This window comes from Sturnira hondurensis, unplaced genomic scaffold (assembly GCF_014824575.4).
Source record: "Sturnira hondurensis isolate 20B ecotype Veracruz unplaced genomic scaffold, ASM1482457v3 Scaffold0005220, whole genome shotgun sequence".
Lineage (NCBI taxonomy): Eukaryota > Metazoa > Chordata > Mammalia > Chiroptera > Phyllostomidae > Sturnira > Sturnira hondurensis.
In genome coordinates this window covers 4825036-4851653 of record NW_028077851.1, presented here as the reverse complement: position 1 = coordinate 4851653, position 26618 = coordinate 4825036, and the positions used below count along the sequence as shown (strand labels likewise).

The following is a 26618-nucleotide window of genomic DNA, read 5'->3' as shown; positions in this document are numbered from 1 at the left end:
TCTTATGTATACTAGGAAATCAGTAATTATTTCTGAAATAAATAAAGTGAAAGTTATTTGCTTTTATCCCTAATAATGTTATTGAATTTCTTTCCTATAATAAAAATCAACAATTTGTTTCATTCGAATAATGGGTCAGGGCAGGAGTTTGTGTGAGCATCATCAGCAATCAAGGGTGGACTCAGCTTTAAGTAACAGTTCCAATACCTTAAAGAAAAGAATAGTAGTGACACCTCTAGACAGTTTCCAAGTGAAATGCTTACCTGTTTCTCTGGAGATGTGAGCAGCACAGCAGCTAAAAAGTACAACCTTGGATGGAGCCAAGAGTGCCTGGGTTCAAGCACTGGCCAGGCTACTTTCACTTTAGTCAAGTGACTTCTCAGATTTTTCACCTAAAAATGTTTACCAACACCTACATCTCAAAGAATTAGTATGAAGGTGTAATGTACAAGGCTATGTAAAATATTATTTGTCTGGCACATAATGTCTCATAGTGATGAAGATAATGATTTTTATTACTATTAAATAACTGCTATTAAATAATGTTATTGTTAGTCTTTCTACTCCTAGTCTTCTCAAGCCCCAGTACAGGCTACTTTGGCATGGTAGTGTAAGGAACATATGGAAGTCAGATAGTCAGTATTAGAGGTAACCTTTTAGAGCCTTTTATACTAAGAAGGCCTGTCTTCAAAAGTTCATATTCTGTGAAAAAATACCTAAAACTTCAGACTACACTACTCGTTTATAGAACACACATCTATCTTCAGACTCTCTACAAACCACATCACTCTAAAGCAGAGGCAATCTACACAGAGGCAATCTTCAGCATTAATAGTGGCTTGGCTCTGAGAGTGATGTGCAGATAACTCAACTTTCTCAATTTGGCACTTTCTCCAATGTGATACATTCCTAGGGATGCTATTAGGCATGAAAAACATAAGGGGAAAGACAAGCACATTGACTGAAAATCACCAAATATACCTTCTCTGTTCTGCATCTGGAATTCATGGGGACCACTCATGGTAGAGAATGGATCCACTAGTGCTGAACTTGAGGAGCCTGGCACATTTGGATAAAAATTCTCGGAGACTGTGGTATCAGTGCTTATCAGAGCTCCGCTTGCAGGATTCGAATAAGGTTCTGGATTTAGTGGTGGGTCCCTGGACTCTCTAGGAAGGTGCTCCTCTGTGGATGTACTGTTTTCCTCAGAAGAAAATACTTCTTCTGAAAGAAAAAAGACAAAGGTGATTATCTTCAACAGATTTACATACAGTTCAAATACTATGAAAAGGTCAAAATTTTCCTAATTTTTAAAAATTCACTTAAGCCATGCTATACTGAACCACAAACCCTTAACACAAAATATATAGCCATCCCCTTGTTGGTGTTTATAGTAATAGACACTGTCCTGATATCCAAATTTATTCTATGAAATTACCTACAGTTCCCATGGCAACCATCCCATGACAGTTTTTCCACCAAGGCTGTGAACACCTCACTAAAGCATTCATTTTTAGAAATGCCATTCCTCACAACTATTTGTTATATTATGATCACACAGTCAGTTTCTAACTGGAAAAAGGTACTGGGTTTTTCTATTCCTCTATCAGCTTTTAGCAGTACAAAGCTGAATGAAAATTTTTACTGTAATGGTTTGTTTTTTAATCTAAGGAGAAACAACAGTTGTGCCCTTCTGAAGAAAGTGAATCACTCAACAAAGCTGCCAAAGTAGTAGCCTAATTGCCAAAATGATTTAGGCAATATACCCCCCTACCTCCAACACTACCACCCAAGAAGGTACATAAGTGGTAGAGAATGATTTTTCTTCCCAATCCTGTGACATGTAAATACCATTTACCTTCAGAAGAAACTATTTCTGTTTTGGGGACCTTAAGAGCGAGAGAAGCCACATCAGATACAGGTTGGTCAGAAGGTCGTTTGGTGGTTTGTTTTTCAGTTACTTCTTCTTTCACTGTTTTCAAAACAAGTGTCTTTTGTAATTAAGATACTCTAGTATTTTCATATCATCAGCATAAGACACTTTTGTTTTAAATAATTTTCCTATGACTTCATCAACAACTTATCATAAGCTACTCTATAGTTTATGAATAACATGTTCATTTCATCCTATTAAATATTTCAGTGACATCATATTCAAGAGTTTAAAGCATTATGTTCAAGCTTTATTTATTCTAGGGCCATCACATATATCCAAAGATCTCAGGAGGCAATGAGGAAACCAGTAAAATATGTCTAAAATGGCCTGGGTAATTTGTTCCCATGAGCAATAAAAGTTAAGAATTCAGAGTAGTTAAGGATAAGGGTACAATGAACACTGCAGTTTTATAGGCAACAATCCTGGCCTAGGGCTACCACTGCAACAACTCTCCTGCTTATTTATCATTCAATCAAATGCATTTCTAGCTAAAAGACCACTCCTTTAAGGCATGATCCTGAAAGTAAAAAATTTCAAATGATCAATTACACTCTAAAATATTAATCAATACCTTGATTTAACCTCCAACTAAAAAGAAAAATAAAGTATAATAGAAATCCAAAATGTCTGATACTAGACCTCAAAAGAGAAGAAAAAATGAAATGAGAAAGTACCAAAGTCAAACTTCATCAAGTTCAAAATGGCTGGGGGCCAAGCCATGCCTCTCAAAATCATCTGATGAGCAACCTTTAACCATCAAGTTACTGATCAACTACTAACAACTCTAAGAGAGCTCTTACCACTTGATTTTATTTTTAATCATGGACTATAAAACCAACAGGCAAAACATATTTTGGTGAATTCCAAATATTTCTACAGTTAGGATATTTAAATTCAAAGGAAACAAGTAATTTGCTTTTCAAACCCATTTAATGACACAGAAAACATGAATACAGAAGTATAGTTTTCTATAGATATGTGTTTACCTCAGGATCTTAGCAAGATCAGAAAAAAGTCTATTTATCTTTTACTTATATTCTAATGCTTTCTGTATGAAAAGTTTATGAAGCTAATGCATGGTCTACTCTCTGGTGCTGATACAAACATAAAAATTGACTCCTGATTTCTGTTTCTGGGTATTATAGTAAGCTGAGGCATAAAACTGTTCCAGCAGCAATAACTAAGAAAAAACAGATAATTTAAAAAGTACTTGAAAAAGTTGTCATAGAGAAGCTCTTCCAGAATGACTGATTAATGACTTCCAAAAATCCACTCCTTTATAAAAATAATGAAAACACTGGCAAAATCAAATTTTAAAAAACTCTGCACACTAACTAAAGGATTACAACAATCCAAAAAGCATTTACTCAAGAAAAAATGGCTCAACCTCAGAAAGAACAGTAAATTATATGGCATTTTAGCTTCCTAATACCATCCCCTCTTCATCCCAGTTTTGCAGCTGCCTTGCAAACAAATACCTTTGCAACTATAATAGCTATGAAAACCACTAGCCTAGCAATTACTGGAGAGGGCACAATGGGTTTGGAGCTCTCCAAAAGCCCTAGTCCCAAAGAACTGTCACTATTTAACTAATCTTGCAGATAACCAAAAATCTCTGATCTCAAGGCCTGTTTTATTTGACCTCAATCAGACCCTGTTCTGTCCAAACAGCCTATCTCCAAGGCATTGGTTAAAAAATAAGACAATCATTTAACACTACAGCTGCCTAAGGCAGAGTACCAGTTTGGGCTAATAAGAAGCTAACCAAAAAGCTTGAAAGGAAAAACTGGAGAATGAGATGTCCATTAGGATGAAAAGCACTGAGATATTCCTGGGAATCCAGATGGCATTATGCACACTCAGCAAAGTATAGAGAAGGCCCAAATCTTTTATTTCTTGCTGACCTTCAGACTCTGCACAAAGATTTGTAAACTGCCTCCTGGGATGTTGAAGGTAAGTCCCAATACACACAAAATTTCTTGACAAAGGGTGGGAGACATACCAGTTCTAGACATTTAAGGAAATACCTATCCAATCATTAGCTGACCACTAAGCTAACTGAGAAGACTCCAGTAGTCATACATGACAAAATTAGCTCAGGGAAAGTCATTAAATTAATCCAGGAAAGTCACTAAACAAATAGCATCAGCAACAACAACAAACCCTAGGGATGGTGAGGAAATCTAATTATCAGAGCTACGGTATTATATCATCTCAAAATGCCCAGTTTTCAATTAAAAATTTAGGAGACATGCAAAGATATAGAAAAATATGGCCCATACATTGGGAAAAAATAGTCAATAGATACTGTCTTTGATAAAACCTAAAGACTTTAAATTAGCTATTTTGTATATGTTCAAAAAACTTTACAAAAATCATGTCTAAATAATTAAAGAAAAGGCCCTGGCTGGTGTGGCTCAGTGAATTGAGCACCAGCCTACAAACCAAAGGGTCACTGGTTCGATTCCCAGTCAGAGCACATGCCTGGGTTGAAGGCCAGGTCCCTGGTGGGGGGCATGCAAGAAGCAACCACCCATTAATATTTCTCTCCCTTTCTTTCTCCCTCCCTTCCCCTCTGTCTAAAAATAAATAAATAAAATATTTTCTTAAAAAGCCTTTTAAAAAAGAATTAAAGAAAAGTATGAGAACACTGTCTCACCAAATAGAGACTATCAATAAAGAAATTTTAAAAAGAAGTGAAAAGAAATTCAGGACTTAAAAACTAAATAAATGAAATTAAAAAATTTACTAGAGGAGCTTAACAGCAGATTTGAACTAGTAGAAGAATCAGCAATTTTAAAGAAAGGTCAATTGAAATTATATAGTTTGAGGAACGGAAAGAAAAAAAGAATGAGGAAAAGTGAACAGATGTCAGAGATCTGTGGTATACCATCAATCATAACAAAATACACATACTGGGAGAGTACCAGGAGAGGAGAGAAAGGAGCAGAAAGAATATTTGAAAGTAATGGTTAGGAGCTTCCCAAATTTGATGGAAAACATTAGTCTGTACATCTAAAAAGCTCAAAAATATCCAAATAGGATAAATTCAAATATATCCACACAGAAAAAAATACAAACTATCAAAAGCAAAACACAGAATTTTGAAATCAACTAGAAAAAGAATATCATCCTATACAAGGGAGCCCCAATAAGTTAGCAATTAACTACAAACTACAAAAGGAAGTGGGAGGACACATCCAAATCACTGAAACAAGATGATGGTCAACCAAGAATTCTATATTCAGCAAAATTAACCTTTAAAAATTAAGGACAAAGTAAGAAATTCTCCATAAACAAAAACTGAGACTCTTCCCATAGTGGTGTGAGGTGACCTCGGAAAATGGTTTGCTATTCACTTGACCCAGAAAACACCACAAAATCATGCAAATCAACAGGTTCAAATCTTTGTGTCCACTTTAAGAACGCTTATGAAACTGCTCTGGCCATCAAGGGTATACATATCCAAAACCCACCAAAGATGTCACTTTACAAGAAGATGTCACTTTACAAGAAGCAATGTGTACCATCCATCATTACAATGGTAGAGCTGGTAGGTAAGTCCAGGCCTAACAGTGGGGCTGGATGCAGGATTGGTGGCCCAAAAAGAGTGCTGAATTTTTGCTGTACATGCTTAAAAATGCCAAGAATAGTGCTGACATAAGGGTTTGGATGTAGATTCTCTGGTCACTGAGCATATCCACATGTACAAAGCTCCCATGATGCCACACAGAACTTATAGAGCTCATGGACTGATTAATCTATACATAAACCCTCCCTGCCACATGAAAACGATCCTTACTGAAAGACAGCAAATTGTTCCTAGACCAGAAGAAGAGGTTGCAAAGAAGAAAAATATATCCCAGAAGAAACTAAAGAAACAAAAACTTATGACCCAGCAGTAAACTCAGCATCAAATAAATGCTAATAAAAGCTTTTAAAAACAAAGAATTCCTCAATTTCAGAGCTACCCTACAAGAAATACTAAAGGGACTCCTTCAAGTTGAAATGAAAGGACCCTAGACAGTACAGCAGTCAGCAGTCTCCCCTTACCTGTGGGGAATATGTTCCAAGACACCCAGTGGATGCCTGAAACCACAGATAGTATCAAACTCTACATATACTATGATTTTTTCCTGTATGTACATACCCATGATAAACTTTAATCTATGAATTAGGCACAGTAAGAAATTAACAACAGTAACATAATAAAAAAGAACAATTAGCCCTGGCTGGTGTGGCTCAGTGGATTAAATGCTGGCCTGTAAACCAAAAGGTCACCGGTTCAATCCCCAGTCAGGGCACAAACCTGGGTTGTGGGCCAGGTTCCCAGTTGGGGGTGTGGAGAGGCAACCAATTGATCATGTATCTCTTGCACATTGATTTTTCCTTCCCTTTCCCTCTCCCTCCCTTCCCGTCTCTCTAAAAATAAATAAATGGAATCTTAAAGAAATAGAACTATAACAACATACTATAATAAAACTTATATGGATGAGGTCTCTCTCTCTCAAAGTACCTTATTGTATTGTACTCACCCTTCTTCTTGTGATGATGGAGATGAAGTGAGCTGAATGACATAGGCATTGTGACGTAGTGTTCGGTTACTATAAGGATTAATTGAACACAAGCACTCTAATACCATGATGGTAAGATCTAATAACTGAGGAAGTTACTAAATGCCTAATGAGCAGATAGTATATGCAGTGTGGTCACAGTGAACAAAGAGATGATTCATATCTGGGTAAAAGCAGTAAGATTCTATCCCGCTACTCAGAATAGTATGCATGTAATTTAAAACTTAAGAATTGTCATTTCTGGAATTTTCCGTTTAATATTTTGGGACTGCAGTTGACCATGGGTAACTAAAAGGTGAATAAGAACATTGTACTAATAATTTATAAATTCATGGATAAGTAAAGATACACTCAACTACTGTATAAAGTAAAACATCTGTTGTGCCAAAACAAAACCAAAAATTAGTTCAAAATAGATCAATGACCTAAAGGGAATAGCTGTAAAATTCTTAGGAAACACAATGGAAGTAAATCTTTATGAACTTGTATTAAAGCAATATTTTCTTAGATGTGACACCAAAAGTACAACAAACAAAAGAAACAATAGGTAAATTAGACTTCATTAAAATTAAACACTTTTGTGCCTCAAAGGACAAACAACAAGAAAGTGAAAAGAACCTACAGAACGGGAGAAAATACAGGGTGGGGCAAAAGTAGGTTTATAGTTGTATGTAAAACACAGTTTGTTGTTTTATTATTATTATATAATTGTATTATTTTCCATAAGAACAACTATAAATCTACTTCTCCACCTTCCTGTATACATAAACCATATATCTGATATGGAATTTGTATCCAGGATATATAAAGAATTCTTTGTATATTATACTTATGTGTGACAAGTATAAATAAATAATATATAATAAAAATATATATTTCTATACAATAAAAATTAAAGAATCCAATTTAAAATGGGCAAAGTATTTGAATAGATTTCTCCAAAGAAAATATACAAATAGCCAATAAGCACATGAAAAGATGTTTAACATGCAAATCAAACCACAATGAAGTATTTTTCAGGTTTTGATTCTTAAGTTCATCATAGATACAACAAGAAATTACTTTCTCACTTTGAATGAACAAAAACAAATATATATTATGCATGTCTAATTATCGTTATAGATAAAATGTTAATTCCGAGGACACAAAGAACAACTCTTAATTAAACAAAATTCTTGAGTTAATTATAAAATGCAACATAAAACAGAAGCACAGTATAAAATTTTACATTTTCTCTTACCTATTTTATTTTTGTCATCTTCTTCAGTACTACTAATATTACCTCTGTAAGCACTAAAAGGCTGACTACTCAAAAGGTTATCACACTGCAGGCTGTGGCACAAGTTTTCCAGAAAGCGAAGCGCAAATGATGCACTGTTCACTGAAGGGAGCTGAATGAAATGAGTTTCCCCATCAAAGAAGGCTATTGAAAGAAAAAAGATGTCAAAGTTACATCATAGAAAGATAACAACAACAATAATTATCAAGAAAAGCCACCAACTTAGGAAATGTAATATAACTGTAATTTGTGGGCTTTTGTAATTAAAAGTTCCTCTCAAAATACAGCTTCCTGTATTTGTAAAATCATTTTCATTTTAAAATATTCATAAAGCAAATAACAGAAACCCACTGATATATAACAGTACTTCCTACTATTTCAAACATTCCATGGGCACAAATGTTGTAGTATCTGATCATACAAATCATGAAAGCTGTATAATTATCTCATAATCACTTCTTGAATCACATTTTTATTTACGGCCTCTTATATACCAGTCTGTTTTCTAAAAAAATTAAAATTTGTTATCAACCAAGGTACTCTGTATACAGTGAACTTAATAAAGCAGGTAAAAGAAAAATAATATGTACCTTTTATTTATCACTCGGAGATTGTGCATTTTAAAAGTAAAGTTATACATTCCAGCCCTGCCTGGGTAGTTCAGTTGGTTAGAGCATTGTCCTGTTACACCGAGGTTATGGGTTTGATCCCCAATCAGGGCACATACCCGAAGCAACTAACTAGTGCATAAATAAGTGAAACAACAAATCAATGTTTCCCCCCTCTCTCTCAAATCAATAAATGAAAAAAGTTCTTTTTAAAAGTGTGGTTAAATGTTACAAACTGAATAAAGTCTTATAAACATATAACATAAATATTCTACTACATCAATATAATAAATATTCTGATATTATGAACAGTTAATAGACTAGAAATATAAAATAATCTACACACTATAACGTGTTTGTATTCTAATCAAATTAGGAAAAAAAAGCTGAACGAAAAAGTAGATGAGCATACCAGTTATCACTTCTCCATCATGATTATCCGTCTTAAGGAATCCAAAAACAGTCTTACTTTCAATGGCACAATCCACACAGGCCTGCACAGTCTGCCGGAGCACCACATTCACAGGGCCTGGGCCAAAGTGGTCAGGCAACTGCTGGATTTTATTGTGATCCAGGTGAGGGCCGCAATATCCATGCTTATTTATATAGACACAGACTTGAGGGAGAAATGTGTTTATAGATATAACAAACAATGAAATTAGTTTAAAAAATGTAAATATTACATAGTCAATTACTATATCTAATTAGCCACACTTCACTCAAGAGAACCTAAACATAATTAATACCAATGATCATGCCTTCTACCTAAAAATGTGTATCAAAATATATTTTTACATCTGTGCAAAGATATCAAACCTAGAAAAAAATAATCCAAACACTTATTCAATTTTCAGAATTGTGCCCAAACTGACTATAATAAAAACTTAAAACAATTCATCACATATTCACACATTAAATGATATAAAGATAGATAAATATTTTCATCTTCTAACTGTATACGCAGCATAGAAATATTTTTCAAAACTGGTCCTGTTAGAATACAGAGCCCAGAAATAAACCCATGCTTAATATGGTCAAATAATCTATGGCAAAAGAGGTAAGAACATACAATGTGGTAAAGACAGTTCATTTAATAAATTATGTTAAGAAAACTAGACAATACAAAAAATAAAAACACACCACTTTCTTACACAATATACAAGAATAAACTAAAAATGGATTAAAGACTGCAATATAAGACATAAAACCATAAAATTCCTAGAAGAAAACATAAGCAGTAAACTCTGACATTGCTCTTAGTGATATTTTTTTCTGATGTATCTCCTCAAACAAGGGAAACAAACAAAAAAATGGGGCTACATCAAACTAAAATTTTTACACAGCAAAAGAAAACCTACTGAATGGAAAAAATACCTGCCAATGACACACCCAAAAAGAGGTTAATATTCAAAAGTTAAACACCTTATACGATGATGTCAGAGGCATGGCAACATGAGAGATCCTCTTGGTCTGCCCTTGAAGTTTCAACAATTTAAACAGCTATAATTCAACAAAGGACTCCCTGATCAATGCACAAACATGTCTGAGAGATCCACTCATTGAAACATCTAAAAGTAGGCAAGTGAGAGTGAACTAGGGAGGCAAGAAGGAGAGCCAAGAGGAGCCACAGACACAGCACTGTAGCCAGGAGCTCACTGTGGCTCTCAACCCAGAGAAAGGAGGAATCAGGCTATGGCTGGCACTCACTTCAGCCAAGAGGAGCAAAGAGATTTAATAAGCATTCCTGCAGGAGTGGGCAGTATGTGCTACAGACGAGTCCACCGACCTGAACAGCAACAAAGCACAAAAGTGCAAGCCACAGCTGTCTGGCAATCAGCACTGCACAGAGAAACAAAGCTGTGGAGCCTAGTCACATTCCCTTGCCTCCCCTCACCCTTCATGTGGGGTTACAGAGCACATTATCTGCAAACATGAGAACTGGTACTACAGAAACTTTTTCCCTATGCAAAGAGTACACTCTGTGACTATTCCCAGGATCAGGTGAAGGCAGAGGGGAAACATTGCAGAGGCCTGCTAGTCACCATTGCTGGGAGGGCAAATCAACAAAGGAGGTAGCTGAGTTCCCCCAGTTCATTCCACCTCCATACATTGGTGACTACACTGTCAGCAACATCTAGCTACAGAGGACAGCACTGAAATTTCATGGAATCCATTGCCCACCACATTCCCCTGAAGGGTTATTTTCCTGGCACCAGGGCAACCAGATCACAAGGAAGGAGCCCACCTTCCCAGAGAAGATAGGCCATTTTCCACCACCTGGCAGAAGTGTGAAAAGCCAGAAGAGTGCAAGAGAGTTAAGCAAACACACACAAACAACGTGATTTCAGTCCACCTACTGAAAAAAAAATAGGCTTTTGGTCAAAATACTAGGACAGCAATTTTCAAACTTTTTTCATCTCATTCATGGCACACACGAACTAATTACAAAAATTCTTTGGCACACCAAAAAATATATTTTTCCTGCTCTGACAAAAAATACATATAATTTTTGATTCATTCACAACATATGGATACTGTTGTGTTGACTGTTGTCATTTTTTCATTTGACAATCTAAGGGAAGTCAGTGCCCCTGACTAAATAAACAGGTATTGCACATCTTAAAAATTCTTGTGGCATAGCAGTGTGCCTGCCATGGCACATCAGTTGAAAGTCACTCTACTAGAGAAGTGCTACTCATACATAGATGCCTAGATAGAAAAGGAATCCATCAAATACCATATATAACCAAATTAAACAGGCATCTCAAGGAGAATATTAAAAATCTCCAGAAATATGTGATTTAAATTACTGAGAATTTAAGATTACAGTTCTGAAAAAACTCATCATGCTCATCATGATACAAGGAAACACAGCTAGGCAGTTTAATAAATTCAGAAATAAAATCAATGAACAAGTACATTAACAAAGAGATTGAAACTTTAAAATAGAGCCAAATAGAATTTCTAGAGATGAAGAACTCAATAAAAGAGATAAAGAATGAACTAGCAAACACAGGAAATAGAGCTGACCAGCTGGAGGAAAGAATTAGTGATCCTGAAGAAAGAAATACAGAAATGATTCAGAGGGAAGAACAGAGGCTTGAACATAAAAAAATGAAAGAACTCTATTAGGCCTATCTGACTCCAGCAGAAAGAGCAATATAATAATAGTCATAGCAGAAGACGAAGAGAGAGAAGGGAATGAAGAGCTTATTCAAACAAAGATTTGATAAGAACTTCCCAAACCTATGGAAAGAGATAGATCCTCGAATTCAAGAAACAAACAGAACACCTAATGACCTCAATCCCAAAACAACTTCTCCAAAGCACACTGTATTAAAACTGTCAAAAATTAATTACAAAGAAAGAATTCTCAAGGCAGCCAGGGAAAAATAACCTATAAACAAAAGTCCATTCAATTATCATCAGACTTCTCAGCAGAAACACTACAAGATAGCAAACAGTGGAATCAAATATCCAAATGACTGAGAAAAATTACCAGTCAAAAATAATATATCCAGCAAGTTAGTCTTTAGATATGAAGGATCACTAACACAGCTCCAGACATACAGAAGCTAAGGGAATTTATCACCCTCCATTGCAAAAAATATTCAAGGTTATTCTACCTGAAACAAAGAACAAAGGATCACAGAACTACAAGTAAGATCACCAACAAACTTACAGCATAAATAGGGATAATTTGTGACAAAAACATATAAAGGAAGGGGGCAAAGGTCTAACTCTGCAAAGAGGGATGGATATTAGATGCACTGAAAAGAAAAAAACTACTGTATAGATGAAACCTTCTTTTTCATAAACCTAATGATAATCACATACACACACACACACACAAAAAAAAAAACCCAAACTGGGACATGTAATTTTTTTAAAGAAAGGAAAAAATTATGGACTACCACCAAACAAAAACAGATAGTGACACAAAGAAAAAGAACCAACAGAGGCATAGAGTTACCAGAAAACAAAAGATAAAATGGCTGCAGGAAATCCTCATACATCAATAATAACCCTAAATGTGACTGGACTGAATTCATCAATAAAAAAGCAAAGAGCAGCAGACTGGGTCAGAAAACAAAACCCAACCATATGCTGCCTTCAGGAGACATAATTAAGCTGCAAAGACAAAGGAAGACTCAAAGTGAAATGGTGGACAATGACTATAGTATCCACAGAAAAGCAGGTGTAGCCATACTTATATCTGTCAAAGTACATCTCAAGATAACAAGGGTAACAAGGAGATAGAGATGGACATTTCATAATGACAAAGGGGGCACTACATCAAGAACACATAACAATTCTCAATCTATATGCACCCAGTCAGGGAGCACTGAAATATATAAAGCAACTACTAACAGAACTAAAGATGGAAATTGACAAAAATACAATCATAGTAGGGGATCTAAATACTCCATTGACAGTTCTGGAAAAAACATCCAAACAGAAAGTCAATAAAGAAATATCAGCCTTAAATGATACATTAGGCCAAATGGACATAATTGACTTTTACAGAGCCTTTCATCCCAGAATATCAGATTATACATTCTTCTCCAGTGCACATGGAACATTCTCAAGGACAGACTATATGTTGGAACACAAAACTAGCCTTAACAAATTTAAAAAGACTGAAATTATACCAAGTATATTATCTGACCACAATGCTTTGAAATTAGAAATCAACTGCAAACAGAAAGTAGAAAAAAACCACAAATAGGTGGAAATTAAACATCATACTGCTAAAAAATTACTGGGACAAAGAAGAAATAAAAGGTGAGATCAAAAGTTATACATACAGACACAAATGACAATGACTATACAACATATGAAAACTTCTGAGATGCAGCAAAAGCAGTAGGAAGAGGGAAGTTTATACCATTCCAGGCCTATCTCAACAAACACAATCTCAAGTAAGCAACCTACTATTACATCTTAAAGAACTAGAAAAAGAACAAAAGCATGCAAAAGTCAGCAGAATAAAGGAAATAACAAAAATTAGAGGACTTCTGATCAAGATGGAGGTGTAAGTAGACACACTTTGCCTCCCTGTGCAACCACAGAAAAGAACTACAACCAGATCTCAAAACTAGTAACACCCAGAACTGTCAGAAAATTGAGCTGTATGGAAGTCTGACAACCAAGGATTTAAAAAGGACACATTCGTCCAGACAGGTAGGAGGGGCAGAGTCATGGAAATGGGCAGAGAGGCGAAGTGGCATGGAAAAGCCAACAGCAACAGTGGAACAGATGGGAGGGATACCTTAGGAGGAAGCAATCCCAGATCAAGGCCAAAGTGCACAGTCCAGGGTTCCAGCACTGGGAAGATAGATCTCCATTATCTCTGGCTGTAAAAACCAGCAGGGGTTGGGGTTGTGGAAGAAACTCCTAGATTTTCAGTGCTCAAAGGGCCAACACAGTCTTAGAATGTATGCAAACCCACCTACTCGGATTCACCACTGGGGAAGCAGCTGGAAGGGCACCAGTCACACAACAGAAGATGAAGTGACTGGAAATGGGGCGAGTGCCCAGCAAACTACCAGAAACCAGGCAGTGGCACTGTCCCCTTTTGGAGGACACAGCCACAAAGCTGTGGAGTACCAGGCAGTGGCACTGTCCCCTTTTGTCCCCTACCCACACAGCCACAAAGCAGTGAAATGAGTTGTCCTGCCCTGGCAACTACCTAAGGCTCTGCCCCACACAATTTACAGGTGCCTTTTCTACATGTGCCACACTACTAAGACAGTAAGTAAAAGCATCTCTACCTAATACACAGAAACAAATCCAGGGAGGCTGCTAAACTGAGGAGACAAAGAAAAATGGCCCAAATGAAAGGACAGAACAAAATCCCAGAAAAAGAGCTAAATGAGGCAGGGAGGGCTGAGGTGGTGGGGAAGGGTGGGGGTAAAAGGCAGGAAACTGTACTTGAACAACAATAAAAATAAATAAATAAAAATAAAATGCAAAAAAGTGAATAAAATGCAAGAACTAAGTGAAATGGAGATAGTCAATCTATCAGATGCAGAGTTCAAAACAATGGTTATTAGATTTCTCAGAGAATTCCTTGAATATGGACAAAAAATAAAGAGGGGAAGATCACACTAAGTGAAATGAAGAATCCATAGGAAACCAATAGAGAAGAGAAGGAAGCTAGGATTCAAACCAATGATTTGGAACATAAGGAAGAGATAAACATTCAACCAGAACAAAAAGAAGAAACATGAATTCAAAAATATGAGGAGAGGCTGAGGAATCTCCAGGACAACTTTAAACGTTCCAACATCCGAATCATAGGGATGTCAGAAGGAGAAGAGGAAGAGCAAGAAATTGAAAACTTATTTGAAAAAAATAATGAAAGAAAACGTCTCTACTGGCAAAGGAAATAGATATACAAGTCCAGAAAGGACAGAGAGTCGCAAAACAAGTTGGACAGTAAGAGGACCATGCCAAGACACATCATAATTAATTAAAATGCCAAAGGTTAAAGATAAGAGAGAATCTTAAAAGCAGCAACAAAGAAGCAGGGAGTTACCTACAAACAAGTTTCCATAAAACTACCAACTGATTTCTCAAAAGAAACTTTGCAGGTAACAAGGGACTGGCAAGAAGTATTCAAGGTGATGAAAAGTAAGGACCTACAACCTAGATTACTCTATCCAAAGTTATCATTTAGAATGGAAGGGCAGATAAAGTGCTTCCCAGACAACGTAAAGCTAAAGGAGTTCATTATCACCAAGCCATTATTACAGGAAATGTTAAAGGAACTGATTTAAGAAAAAGAAAAAGATCAAAACCATGAACATTAAAAAGGCAACAAATTCACAACCATCAACAACTGAATCTAAAAAAGAAAAAGAAGACTATACAAACAACCAGAACAGGAAGAAAATCATAGATATAGACATCATTTGGAGGGTTATCAGCTGAGAGGGGGAAGGGGAGAATAGGGAAATGGTACAGGGATTAAGAAGCATAATTGGTAGGAACAAAAAGACAGGGGGGGTTAAGAATAGCATAGGAAATGGAGGAGCCAAAGACCTTACACACACAACCCATGGACATGAACTAAGGGGGGGGAGTGCTGAAGAAAGGGGGGGTAGCAGGAAGAGAGGGGCAAAGGGGGAAAAATTGGGAAAACTGTAACAGCATATTCAATGAAATATACGTAAAAAATAATAAAAATATTTAAAACCTAACAAAAATTAGAGCACAACTGAATGAAAAAGAGAACTAAAAGCTACACAAAAATTAATACAACAAACAGCTGCTTCTTTGAAATTATCAAACATTCAGCCCTGGCTGGTGTAGCTCAGTGGATTGAGTGTGGGCCTGTGAACCAGATGATCATGGTTCGATTCCCAATCAGGGCACATGCCTGGGTTGCAGGCCAGTTCCCAGCAGGGGCCAGTTCCCAGCAGGGGCCAGTTCCCAGCAGGGGATGCACAAGAAGCAACCATACATTAATGTTTCTCTTTCTCTCTCCTTCCCTTCCCCTCTAAAGATAAATAAATAAAATATTTTTAAAAAAAGAAATTATCAAACATTCAAAGATTTGACATTTACTCTTCTTGAAGTCTTCCAAAAAACTGAAGAGACAATACTTCCTAACATTTTTTATGAGACCAACATAAACCTGATACCAATATCTCTGATGAATACAGATGCAAAAATCCTAAACAAATTACTAGCAAATCAAATACAACAATACATTTAAAAAATAATACATCATGATCAAATAGGGTTCATTCCAGGGGCATGAGGTTCAACACATGCAAATCAACCAACATAATATACCACATTAACAAAACAAAGGACAAAAATCACAAACTTATCAAAAGATGCAGAAAAAGCTTTTGATAAGATACAATATCCATTTGTGATTAAGACATTCATTAAAATGGGTATAAAAGGAAAGTACTTCAACATAATAAGGGCCATATATAATAAACCCTCAACTAATTTAACACTCAATAGTGAAAAACTGGAAGTTTTTCCTCTAAGATTAGGAAATAAGGCAAGGATGTCTACTCTTATTCAACATAGCACTGGAAGTCCTACCCAGAGCAATCAGGGAAGAGAAAAAAATGAAAGGCATCCTAAGTGGGAATGAAGAAGTAAAAGTGTCACTTTTTGCAGATGACATGATTCTTTACATAGAAAATCCTAGAGGCTCCACCAGAAAACTATTAGAAACAATAAACAAATACAGTAAAGTTGCAGGCTACAAAATCAGTGTAAAAAATTCTCTGCCCTCCTATATACTAACAATGAAACTTCAGAAAAAGAAATGAAAAAAGCAATTATTTGTGCAATTGCAACAAAAAGAATAAAACACCTAAGAATAAACTTAACAAAGGTTGTATAAAAAACCTCATGCTGAAAACTACAAATCATTATTAAAAGAAATTGAGAAAGACACTCAAACCCTAATGACATTTTTAGGAGCAGGTATAAATGACCCATGGACATGGATAACAGGGTGGGGACTGACTGTGGGAGTAGAGGGTAGGCAGGGCAGGGGAGAGCAATGGAAGAAAATTGGGACAACTCTAATAGAACAATAAAAAAATAAAAGTGAGTGAATAAAAACAAAGAAAGAAATAGAAAAAAATGATCAGATTGTTATGGAACCACAAAAGACCCTGAATAGCCAAAGAAATCTGAGAAAAAAGAATCAAGCCAGAGGTATCAATTACACTACCTAAGTTCAATTTATACTACAGAGCAACAATAATCAAAACAGCATGGTATTGGCAGAAAAGTAGACACACAGACCAATGGAGAGCCCAGAAATAAAACCACATGTACAATATATGGGCAAATAATTTTTGGCAAAGGAGCCAAAAAACATACAATGGAGTAAAGAAATCCTCTTCAATAAATGGTGCTGGGAGAATTGGGAAGCCAAATGCAAAAAAAATGAATAAAGCTAGACAACAGTTTGTCTCTATGTACAAAAATTAATCAAAATGGATCAAAGACAAATATAAGATCTTAAACAATAAATTACAAAGAAGAAAACATAGGTACTAAACTCAGACCTTGGTCTTAAAGAAGATTTTAGGTATTTGACTCCAAAGTCAAGGGAAGTAAAGGTAAAAATAAATGAATGGAACTATATCAAACAAAAAACTTCGGCACAGCAAAAGAAACTACCAACAAAACAAAAAGGCAACCAACTGAATGGAAGATGATATCTGCAAACAGCTCTGACAAGGGATCACTATCTGAAATATATAAAGAATTCATACAACTCAACACCAAACAGTCCAATTAAAAAAATGGTCAGAGGAACTGAACAAATACTTCTCCCAAGAAAATACACCAATGGTCAACAGATATATGAAAAGATGCTCAACATCACTAGCTATTAGGGAGATGTAAATTAAAACTACAAGAGATACCACCTCACATCTGTTAGAACGGCTACTATTATCAACAAGGGAAGTAATAACAAGTGTTGCAGAGGCTATGGAGAAAAAGGAACTCTCATTCACTGCTGGTGGGAATGTAAACTGGTATAGCCACTATAAAAAACAATATGGCTTTTCCTCAAAAAATTAAGAGTAGAGTTACCATATGACCCAGAAATCCCCTTTCTGGGTATGTATATGAGAAGCTGGAAAGCATTTATTCACAAAGATATATGCACCCTTTAGTTCATTGCAGCATTATTCACGGTGGCCAAAACATGGAAACAGCCAAGTGTCCTTTGAGAAATGACGGGATAAAGAAAACTGACACATGTATACAATGGAATACTACTCAGCCATAAGAAAAGATGATCAGGGGAGGGAGGTGGGGATGGCTGGGGTGAGGGGGAGATGGGGGAAAAGGCAGAAAACTGTACTTGAACAATAAAATTTAAAAAAAGAAAAGATGCCCTGGCTGGTGTAGCTCAGTGGATTGAGTGCAAGCCTGTGAACCACACAATCTTGGTTCGATTCCCAGTCAGGGCACATGCCTGGGTTGCAGAGCACTTCCCAGCAGGGGACCCACGAGAGATTTCTCTCCTTCTCTCCTTCCCTTCCCCTCTAAAGATAAATAAATAAAATCTTTTAAAAAAATAAAAAGAAAAAAAGAAAAGATGAAATACTACCATTTGTGACAACATAGATGGACCTTGAGAACATCACACTAAGTGAACTGTCAGTCAGAAAAAGCTAAGAAGCACGTGATTTCACTCATAGTGAGATATAAAACTGAAACTCGTAAACACAGACAACAGTATAATGGTTACCAGTGGGAAGGGGGTAGTAAAGGAGAAAGGGGGCCAAGTATATGGTGAAGGAAGATGATTTGACTTTGGGTGGTGGGAACACAATGTAATATACAGGTCATGTACTGATTATCATAGAAATGTACACCTGAAACATATATAACCTTTTAATCAATGTCACCCCAATATATTTAATAAAAAAAAGAATTTATGCAATGTAACACCAAAAACCCCCAACCAATAAAAAAATGAGCGGAGGACCCAAATAGACATTCCTCCAAAGAGGATGTACAGATGTACAGACATACAAAAAGATGCTCGATGTCAGTAATCATCAGAAAAATGCAAATTAAAACCATGATATATCTACATAGAATGGCTATTATCAATAAATCAACAAACAACAAGTATTAGTGAGTAGGTAAAGAAAAAGGAACCCTTGTGAATTGTTGGTGGGAATGCAGATTGGTGCAGCCAATATGAAAAATGACATGGAAGGTCCTAAAAAAATAGAACTGTATTATGACCTAGTGATTCCACTTCTGATTTATACAAAGAAATCCAAAATACTAACTCAAAAAGATATATGCATCCCTATGTTCATTACAGCATTATTTATAATAGCCAAGATATGGAAACAACCTAAGTGTCCATCAACAGACAACTGGATAAAGATGTGATACATATATACAATGGAATACTATTCTCCCATAAAGAAGAATAAAATCTTACCATGCTACAAAATGGATGGACCTAAAGGGTACTAATTCTAAGTGAAAAAAAAGTCCAACAGAGAAAGACAAATCCCATATGATTTCAGTTATATGTGGAATCGAAGGAACAAACAAATGAACAAATAAAATTGAACAGACTCATAAATACAGACAACAAACTGATGGTTGCCATATGGAAGGGGAATTTGGAGGCTGGGTGGAAGAGGTGAAGGGTTTAAGAAGTACAAAATAATCACAGGTATATAAAGTACAGCATAGGCCATATAGTCAATAATATTATAATAACTAAGTATTAGTGCCAGGTGGGGACTAGGCTTACTGGTCACCAGTAAGGATTACTTTCAAAATTATATAAATGTCTAACCACTATGCTGTACACTTGAAACTAATATAATATTGAATGTCAACTGTAATTGAAAAAACGTCATGTTAGTATACTCCTTTTTGGACTGAATTTATTTTAAATCACCAATACTTCACCTTCATTATATTTTCTAAAGTAACCAAATAACTTAAGATATATGTCACAGTAAATTCTAATGACTTAGAGAAATTTTTTTCATTAACTTAAAAAAAAACTGACAGTAACCAGAGGGGAGAGGAAGAACAGAAGAAAATAGGGAAAAGGTTGTCAAGGAACATATATAAAAGACACGTAGACAAAGTCAAAGGGAGAAGGATCAATGGTAGGAGGCTGGGATGGGTGGGGTGGGGTGGGGTGGAGTGGTGGTGGGAAAATGAAGACAGCTGTACTTGAACAACAATAAAAAAAAGAAAAGAAAAAATGTTCTTTATATACATACCAAAGGTCACTGAAGAAAATTTAAAAATAAATGCTTTTCCTTAATTTAATAAAAGCATATGATTTAGAAGCAATTACAAATATCAATTTTCCATAATTTTTCTTCACTGGGAACCAAGAAATACAAATCAACAAACAATGTAACAATATGAGAGTGCATTGCCAAATACAAAATATAGTACTCCACTAAATCAAGAAGCACATTATTTTAATCTATTCCCCATTGTTTTAAATTATAACATTTTCATATATATATATATATATATATATATATATATATTCCAATAAAAACCCATTAATTTCACTTTTGCTATGTTGAAATTTATCGTAATACAACTTTCTGGCAATAGCCAGAGGAAGGATGGATGCTGTTACAGACATGAAATAGCTATAAAAAAAACTTAACCTGTGATGATAATGGCATGGACACAGTTCTACTGAGCACAAGTTAAACAAGGATTTCTATTTTTATCTCCTTTATGTTATACTCATTTAGGTACTCTCTCCTGCTAATGAACTAAAAATCAGAAATAATAAACTGACACAATGAGATATGTTACAATAATCATTTTAAGGGCAGGGGAGAGCAATGGGGAAAATTGGAACAAGTCTAATAAAACAATAAAAAGTGAATTTTATTTTAAAAAAGAAAAAACAAAATTTCAAAATAGTTTGATATGAAAAATGCTTTAAAAATCATCTTTTGTCCTATTATTTTACTTCCAGGATTTCAGATACTAAATACAATACAGAATAAAATACAAGTAATTTTATACTCTCTTAAACATACTAATTTACCTGTAGACATCACTATTTTATATGACCCAGGAGGGGGATCCTTATGCACAACAGCACGGCCTCTGGTCAGTATCTTTACAGGTGAAGTTGTGGAACATGGAATGGGACTTTTTTCCTGTTTAAAAAAGAAAAAAAGAAAGGATTCTTATATAAGGTAATAAGAAAATGGATATAACTGGTCCACAAATGATAAATTTCCAGAAGTCCCCAAGGTTGAAAACCCATGTGTGTGTGTGTGTGACAAACTGCAGTACTTTCCACACTGTACTCCTCAGAGGGACCCACGATCAGGTGGGAGAGAAAAAGACCAAAAGGCCAAGATTCTCAGTACTACTCCTGCTCCAACTGGTCACACCTTAGCCAAAATAGTTGACTCTGTAAAACTTGCTTTTTTTTTTTTTTAGGTTACCCATAAGACAAATTTTTTCACACTGCTAAACAAAGTCTGTTAATGTAATTTAGCAATACATCAAAAGGGGGTGAGGAACCTCAACAAGACAGAAGACAGACTTATCTTTAGAAAGCAGTCACTCATCTGGTTTTTAGTCTAGTCTACATTTCTCCATATTACATATGATAATTCTGACATTACAAGTTGCTTGTCCACAAAATTATGCCTATCATATATAAGAAACAAATGTCTTCTGGGCTTCGTTAAACATCACTAGCCCTTTGTTTATTTTATATCAACTAAGGTTTTTTAGGAGCCATTTCAAACATGGCTCTCCAATATAAGAGAAGGAACTCTTGTGTGTAGAAAAGGTAATGAAAGGATATTTAAAAGGCAAGAACAAGGAGGTTAACATAGGACAACAACCAATGTTGTTGGATTTTTCTTTTATTTGTTTAATGACTTTCATTTGGTTCACAGCATTCTAGAAAACCATGTTAATTTTTAAGTATTAAAGTACTAGTGTTAATATCGTTTGTTCTTTCACTATTTAAAAAATCTGAAATATGAATCCTTTGACTTAAGACATACCAAAATAGTATGTTTGCATTAACATGATAAATTAAACAAATGTACATTTATTTGGAAAACATGTTTCTATACCTCTAAAATCCTTTAAGAGGAGAGGGGAAATAGTTGCAAGGAAAAAGTCTATTGCAAGAATAATTCTTACTCTGGTTCAGAGACTTTCTAAATAACTAAATTATGACATGGCAGAACTGGAACCAGGAGATAAGTAACTGCATTAAAATCTTCATCTTTTCATGATGAAACGATGAAGCCGGAGAAGATGAAAGTGAACTGAAATGCTTCCTTTGAAACAAAAAATAGCTTACAATCCAAAAATTATAGTGTCTGCCCCTCTTCAAAACTGTCAAATTAACATTGGCATTATTTCAAAATAAAGGAGTCAAGAGAAACTTTTTGGCATTATTGTCTATCATCACCATTATACCAACTAATCACACAGGCTTTCAGAAGCTTGAAAATATGCATTAAACATGTATTGACACCCTTAATACATTTTAATTTTTAATGCATTTAAAATATTATTTCCCTTTAAATTTCATTAACTTTTCTTAATTTTATGTAATTTTGTTTCTCCCTGCTTGCAAGGGACTTTTTTTTTTCATCACCATTTATTGCCCCTACACCCTCTTCCTGGAGGAGGGGGGGCAATACCTCCACCCACCTCCCTCCTCCCCACAATTACCACACTGTTGTCCATGAGTTTTTTTCCTTCCGTTTTTGCTCAATCCTTCCACCCCTCCAATATTCCCCAGAGCTGTCAGCCTGCTTGTTAGCTCAGTTTGTTCATAAGATTCCACAAATGAGTGAAATCATATGGTACTTGTCATTCTGACTGGCTTATTTTATTAGCATAATGTCCTCCAGGTCTACCCATGCTGTCACAAAGGGTAAAATTTTCTTCTTTTTTAAGGCTGAGCAGTATTCCATTGTGTAAATGTCCCATAGCTGTTTTATCCACTCATTATTGATGGATACTTGGGCTGCTTCCAAGTCTTGGCTATTGTATGTAATTTATTTTTAATGTGAAAAATTTTATCTGCTAATGATATACTGCTAATGATATATTGAAATAACTGGCTTATTTGATTTTTTCAATGTTGATGATTTTATCTTTAAAGTATATTCCGTTTTATTGACTTTATTTTTATTTCATAAATTTTTAATACTTTTCAAAGTGAAAATATCAGTATTAATATAAATGTTTTAAATCAAAATGGTTCCATCATGTTGCTCCATACTGCAAACAGTTGAAACAAAACAGAAATGTTTTACCTATTGGTATCAAATGGCTAAATTCAGAAATGTTTAAGGTAATACTGCTGAAATTTATTTCAATTCGAATAGGCCTTGGAAGATTCTATATCTTTATATTTAGAGCGTATCTCTTGCAGACAGGATACAAATTGGTCTTTTAAAAATCCATTTTGATAAGCTCTGTCTTTTAAAAAAATTATTGGGGTGATATTGTTTCACAAAACCATACAGCTTTCAAGTGTGCAACACAATAAAGCATCATCTGCACACTGCATCATGTGTCCATCGCACTAAGAAAAGCCCCTTTCCATCCACATTTTCCCCCTCTGCCCACCTTCACCTACCCCCACCCCCCTTTCTCTGGTTATCTCTACACTGTTGTCTGTTTCTATGTGAGATATATGTAAGAAAATCATAAATATATATATATATATAACTTCACATTCTTAAGCTGTCTTTTAGTTAGCTTAGTTCACTAACTTTTCAAGTAATTATTAGTATGTTTGTATCTAGGTCTACCATTTTCTATTTGTCTCCTCTGTGTTTTGCTCCTCTATTCCTCTGTCTTATCTTTTTTTTTGATAACTTATATATGCCTTAGAGTTTCATTTTAAAATTTTCCCAATGGCTTTTTAGCTATACTTCTTTGCATTTGTGTTTTTACAATATACCCTGGGGATTACAATGTTCAATCCACATAAAGTTAATACTATACTACTTGACATAAAATGTTGAAGCTGTACATTTATACAAATTCATGTCCCCTAGCCCTAGACTTTATACTATGATTGTTTTATGTGTTATAGCTACACATGTTATAAACCCCATATGACTATAATTATTACTTTACTTCTTAAAGATTTTCTTTCTTTCTTTTTACAGAGGGGAAGAGAGGGAGGGAAACATCAGTGTGTGGTTGCCTCTTACAACCCCCAACTGGGGGCCTGGCCTACAACCCAGGCATGTGCTCTGACCAAGAATTAAGCTAGTGACCCTTTGGTTCACAGGCTGGTGCTCAATCAACTGAGCCACACCAGCCAGGGCTAATTATTACTTTAAAGTCACATTATAATAAAGAAACTATGAAGAAAAACGCCAAAAAGGAAGCCATTTGCATTTACCAAGAGACAAACTTCCTTCAGCATTTCTTATAGTGCTTGTCTGCCAGTGATGAATTCTCTAAGTGTGATTTATTTGAAAATGTAATCTTTTAGTTTACCTTCATTCTTGAAGGGTATTTTTGCCAGTTATAAAATCTAGTATAATTCCCCTCTTCCTGTGTGTACTTCCACCCCCAGAGTCTGTCGGTTTCCATCCAGTCTCAGTGTCTTCAGGGAGCTGCTTTTTCTATTATTTTCAGGTTTGAGTTGTTTTCTTTGGGGAAATCAGTAAAATTGAATATAACTCTAGCATCATTAAATTGAGCACATTGATTACCCCAGTTTATTGAGGTATAATTTATGTACAGTAAAATTTACTTCACGCTGATTTTAGAGTGTACTGGGTTACAAATAAACTGGCCTGAACATAAATACATCCATGCTGTACTTTCAAGTGTTTTTTCTCCCACAGTTTAATTGCTCTATGCATTTATTAGTTAATATGAATGCAGCAAAGAGGGGACAAAAGTTCAGAAACACTCTACACAGTTTCACAAGACACACTGAAGGGAAAAAAGTGAGTAAGGATCAATCGTATTCTAGGGTCTTGGTGAACTCACTTCTGGGGGAGGTGGGCCTCTAATTCCTAGGGGAAAGGGTATCATTGCTGGAGGGAATATGCCTATTGGCATCCTCAAGCAGGGGGAAACCCAACTGCTGATCCCATGGGTGGTCTCATAGCAGTTAGAGGAGCCATAATGCTTGTAGGTAGAGTTGCTCAGCCCAAAGGGGTAGAGGAATTCCCCCAACTTGGTGGGTAGTGAGTTGGAGCTCCAGCAATGCTGGCAATGGCTGCAACTTCAATAGCTGCTACAGTGCACAGGGAAGACCCTGTGGAGTCATTACCTGCTTGGATGGGCCCCCAATCCCTTAGACAGGGCCTGCTAATCAAGCAGGAGCCTGGGGAATTGGAACACCAGTTGGTACTCCTCTGCCAGTGGCCCTGCCAACCCCAGGGCCTCCTGCTGCTCCAGGAAGTGGCACTCAAACAATGCCAGTATCTTTGGAGTGGGGTACCTCCACACTCATGAAAATCAAATTCTCCCTATGCAGCAATGCCAGACCCAAAACCTTTTCTTCACATTGTGGCTGCTTCATATTCTTTGGCTTGCTCTTCCTGAATTCCTCACAATCAGAGAGGACCAAGTTCATGTGCTTGTCAAAAGCCTGAAAGGTGCCAACGAAGATTCTGTCATCTTGAAGGATACAATTCATTCTATAGTTGATGTGCTTCAGCATCTTGCCGCTGTTTCCCGTAGGTCTTAAAGGATTCTGAAACTTTATTCTGGACATTGGATTTACTGTTCCACTAAATCCAATGTCCAGAATAAAGTTTCAGAATCCTTTAAGACCTACAGGAAGGCTACACATAAAGGTATAATGCAGGCTCTGCCACAAACAATACAAGCTGGGGCAGGAGCTTCAAACAGTTGGTAGAGCCTGTTTTTGTTTTTGCTTGGAATCACCTACCTTGGATGTTCCAAGACTGTCTTAACCCACTCTTGGTGACTCAACTAAGAATGCTTGCCTCAGTTCCACCAGGTACTTGCTGCTGCTAAGATTGCCTTGGGTACAGCTGACACTCTTCGTTGCTCAGTAAGGCTGTCTTCCTATGTTTGACTCGGACTTCCACCTCTGGCATATGGTTTTCCTGGTCCTTCTCAGTGTAAGTGGTCCCTGTCTCGCTCCACTACTCTGCTGGCCGCTCCTCAGAACACAACATTAGGCACGTCCGTGGGCCACTCCACTCTACACTGGACTTGCAGCCACAGTGCCAACAAATCTCAATGTGGTTTTGAAGAGATCAAACACTATTCAAAGTTTTAAATTTACTCAAGAAAAGAAATACCAAGCTTGATGGCTATGCAGGCCTTACATATACTTACAAATTCCTAAAGGGACTCATCATAGTCTTAGTAAATCCTAAACTATATGTTATAAATAGTAACTACAGAGACTGATAATGCAAATTAGTAGGAGTTACGACTAACCTCTTTGGGGACTTTGCTCCTTGGTGTGACATTTCTAGCAGAACTTTCCATTTTGGGGACTGGAGAATGTCCAACTGGTTTAGTCCGACCTGATCTCCTGGGCTGCGGTGTTGGTGATGCTACAACAGTTTTCCTTGAAGGCCTCATTGACTGCTGGGCTGCTTTGGAAAGGGTTTAAATGACATAATTAAGGTATTATCTTCTTATGATTCAAAATAATTTAAATAATCTTTTAAAACATTCTGCAAGTTACTCATTGAAAACTACTTAAA

The 26618-nt window shown here is 36.0% G+C and overlaps 1 protein-coding gene and 2 pseudogenes across 1 annotated transcript in view; 1 reads left to right on the top strand and 2 right to left on the bottom strand.

Annotated features, from left to right (window-relative positions):
- SCML2 (Scm polycomb group protein like 2) overlaps nucleotides 1-26618 on the bottom strand; it is a 75048-nt gene that overhangs the window by 4761 nt on the left and 43669 nt on the right. Inside the window, exons 9-14 of the mRNA XM_037046274.1 lie at nucleotides 26347-26507; nucleotides 20960-21074; nucleotides 8810-9013; nucleotides 7751-7933; nucleotides 1859-1972; nucleotides 982-1224 (exon numbers count right to left, since the gene is read on the bottom strand). Coding sequence (XP_036902169.1) covers nucleotides 982-1224; nucleotides 1859-1972; nucleotides 7751-7933; nucleotides 8810-9013; nucleotides 20960-21074; nucleotides 26347-26507 — 1020 coding nt within the window. The remainder of the gene's footprint in view (nucleotides 1-981; nucleotides 1225-1858; nucleotides 1973-7750; nucleotides 7934-8809; nucleotides 9014-20959; nucleotides 21075-26346; nucleotides 26508-26618) is intronic.
- Nucleotides 5280-5841, top strand: LOC118987213 (60S ribosomal protein L17-like; annotated as a pseudogene).
- Nucleotides 24895-25594, bottom strand: LOC118987212 (small nuclear ribonucleoprotein-associated protein N-like; annotated as a pseudogene).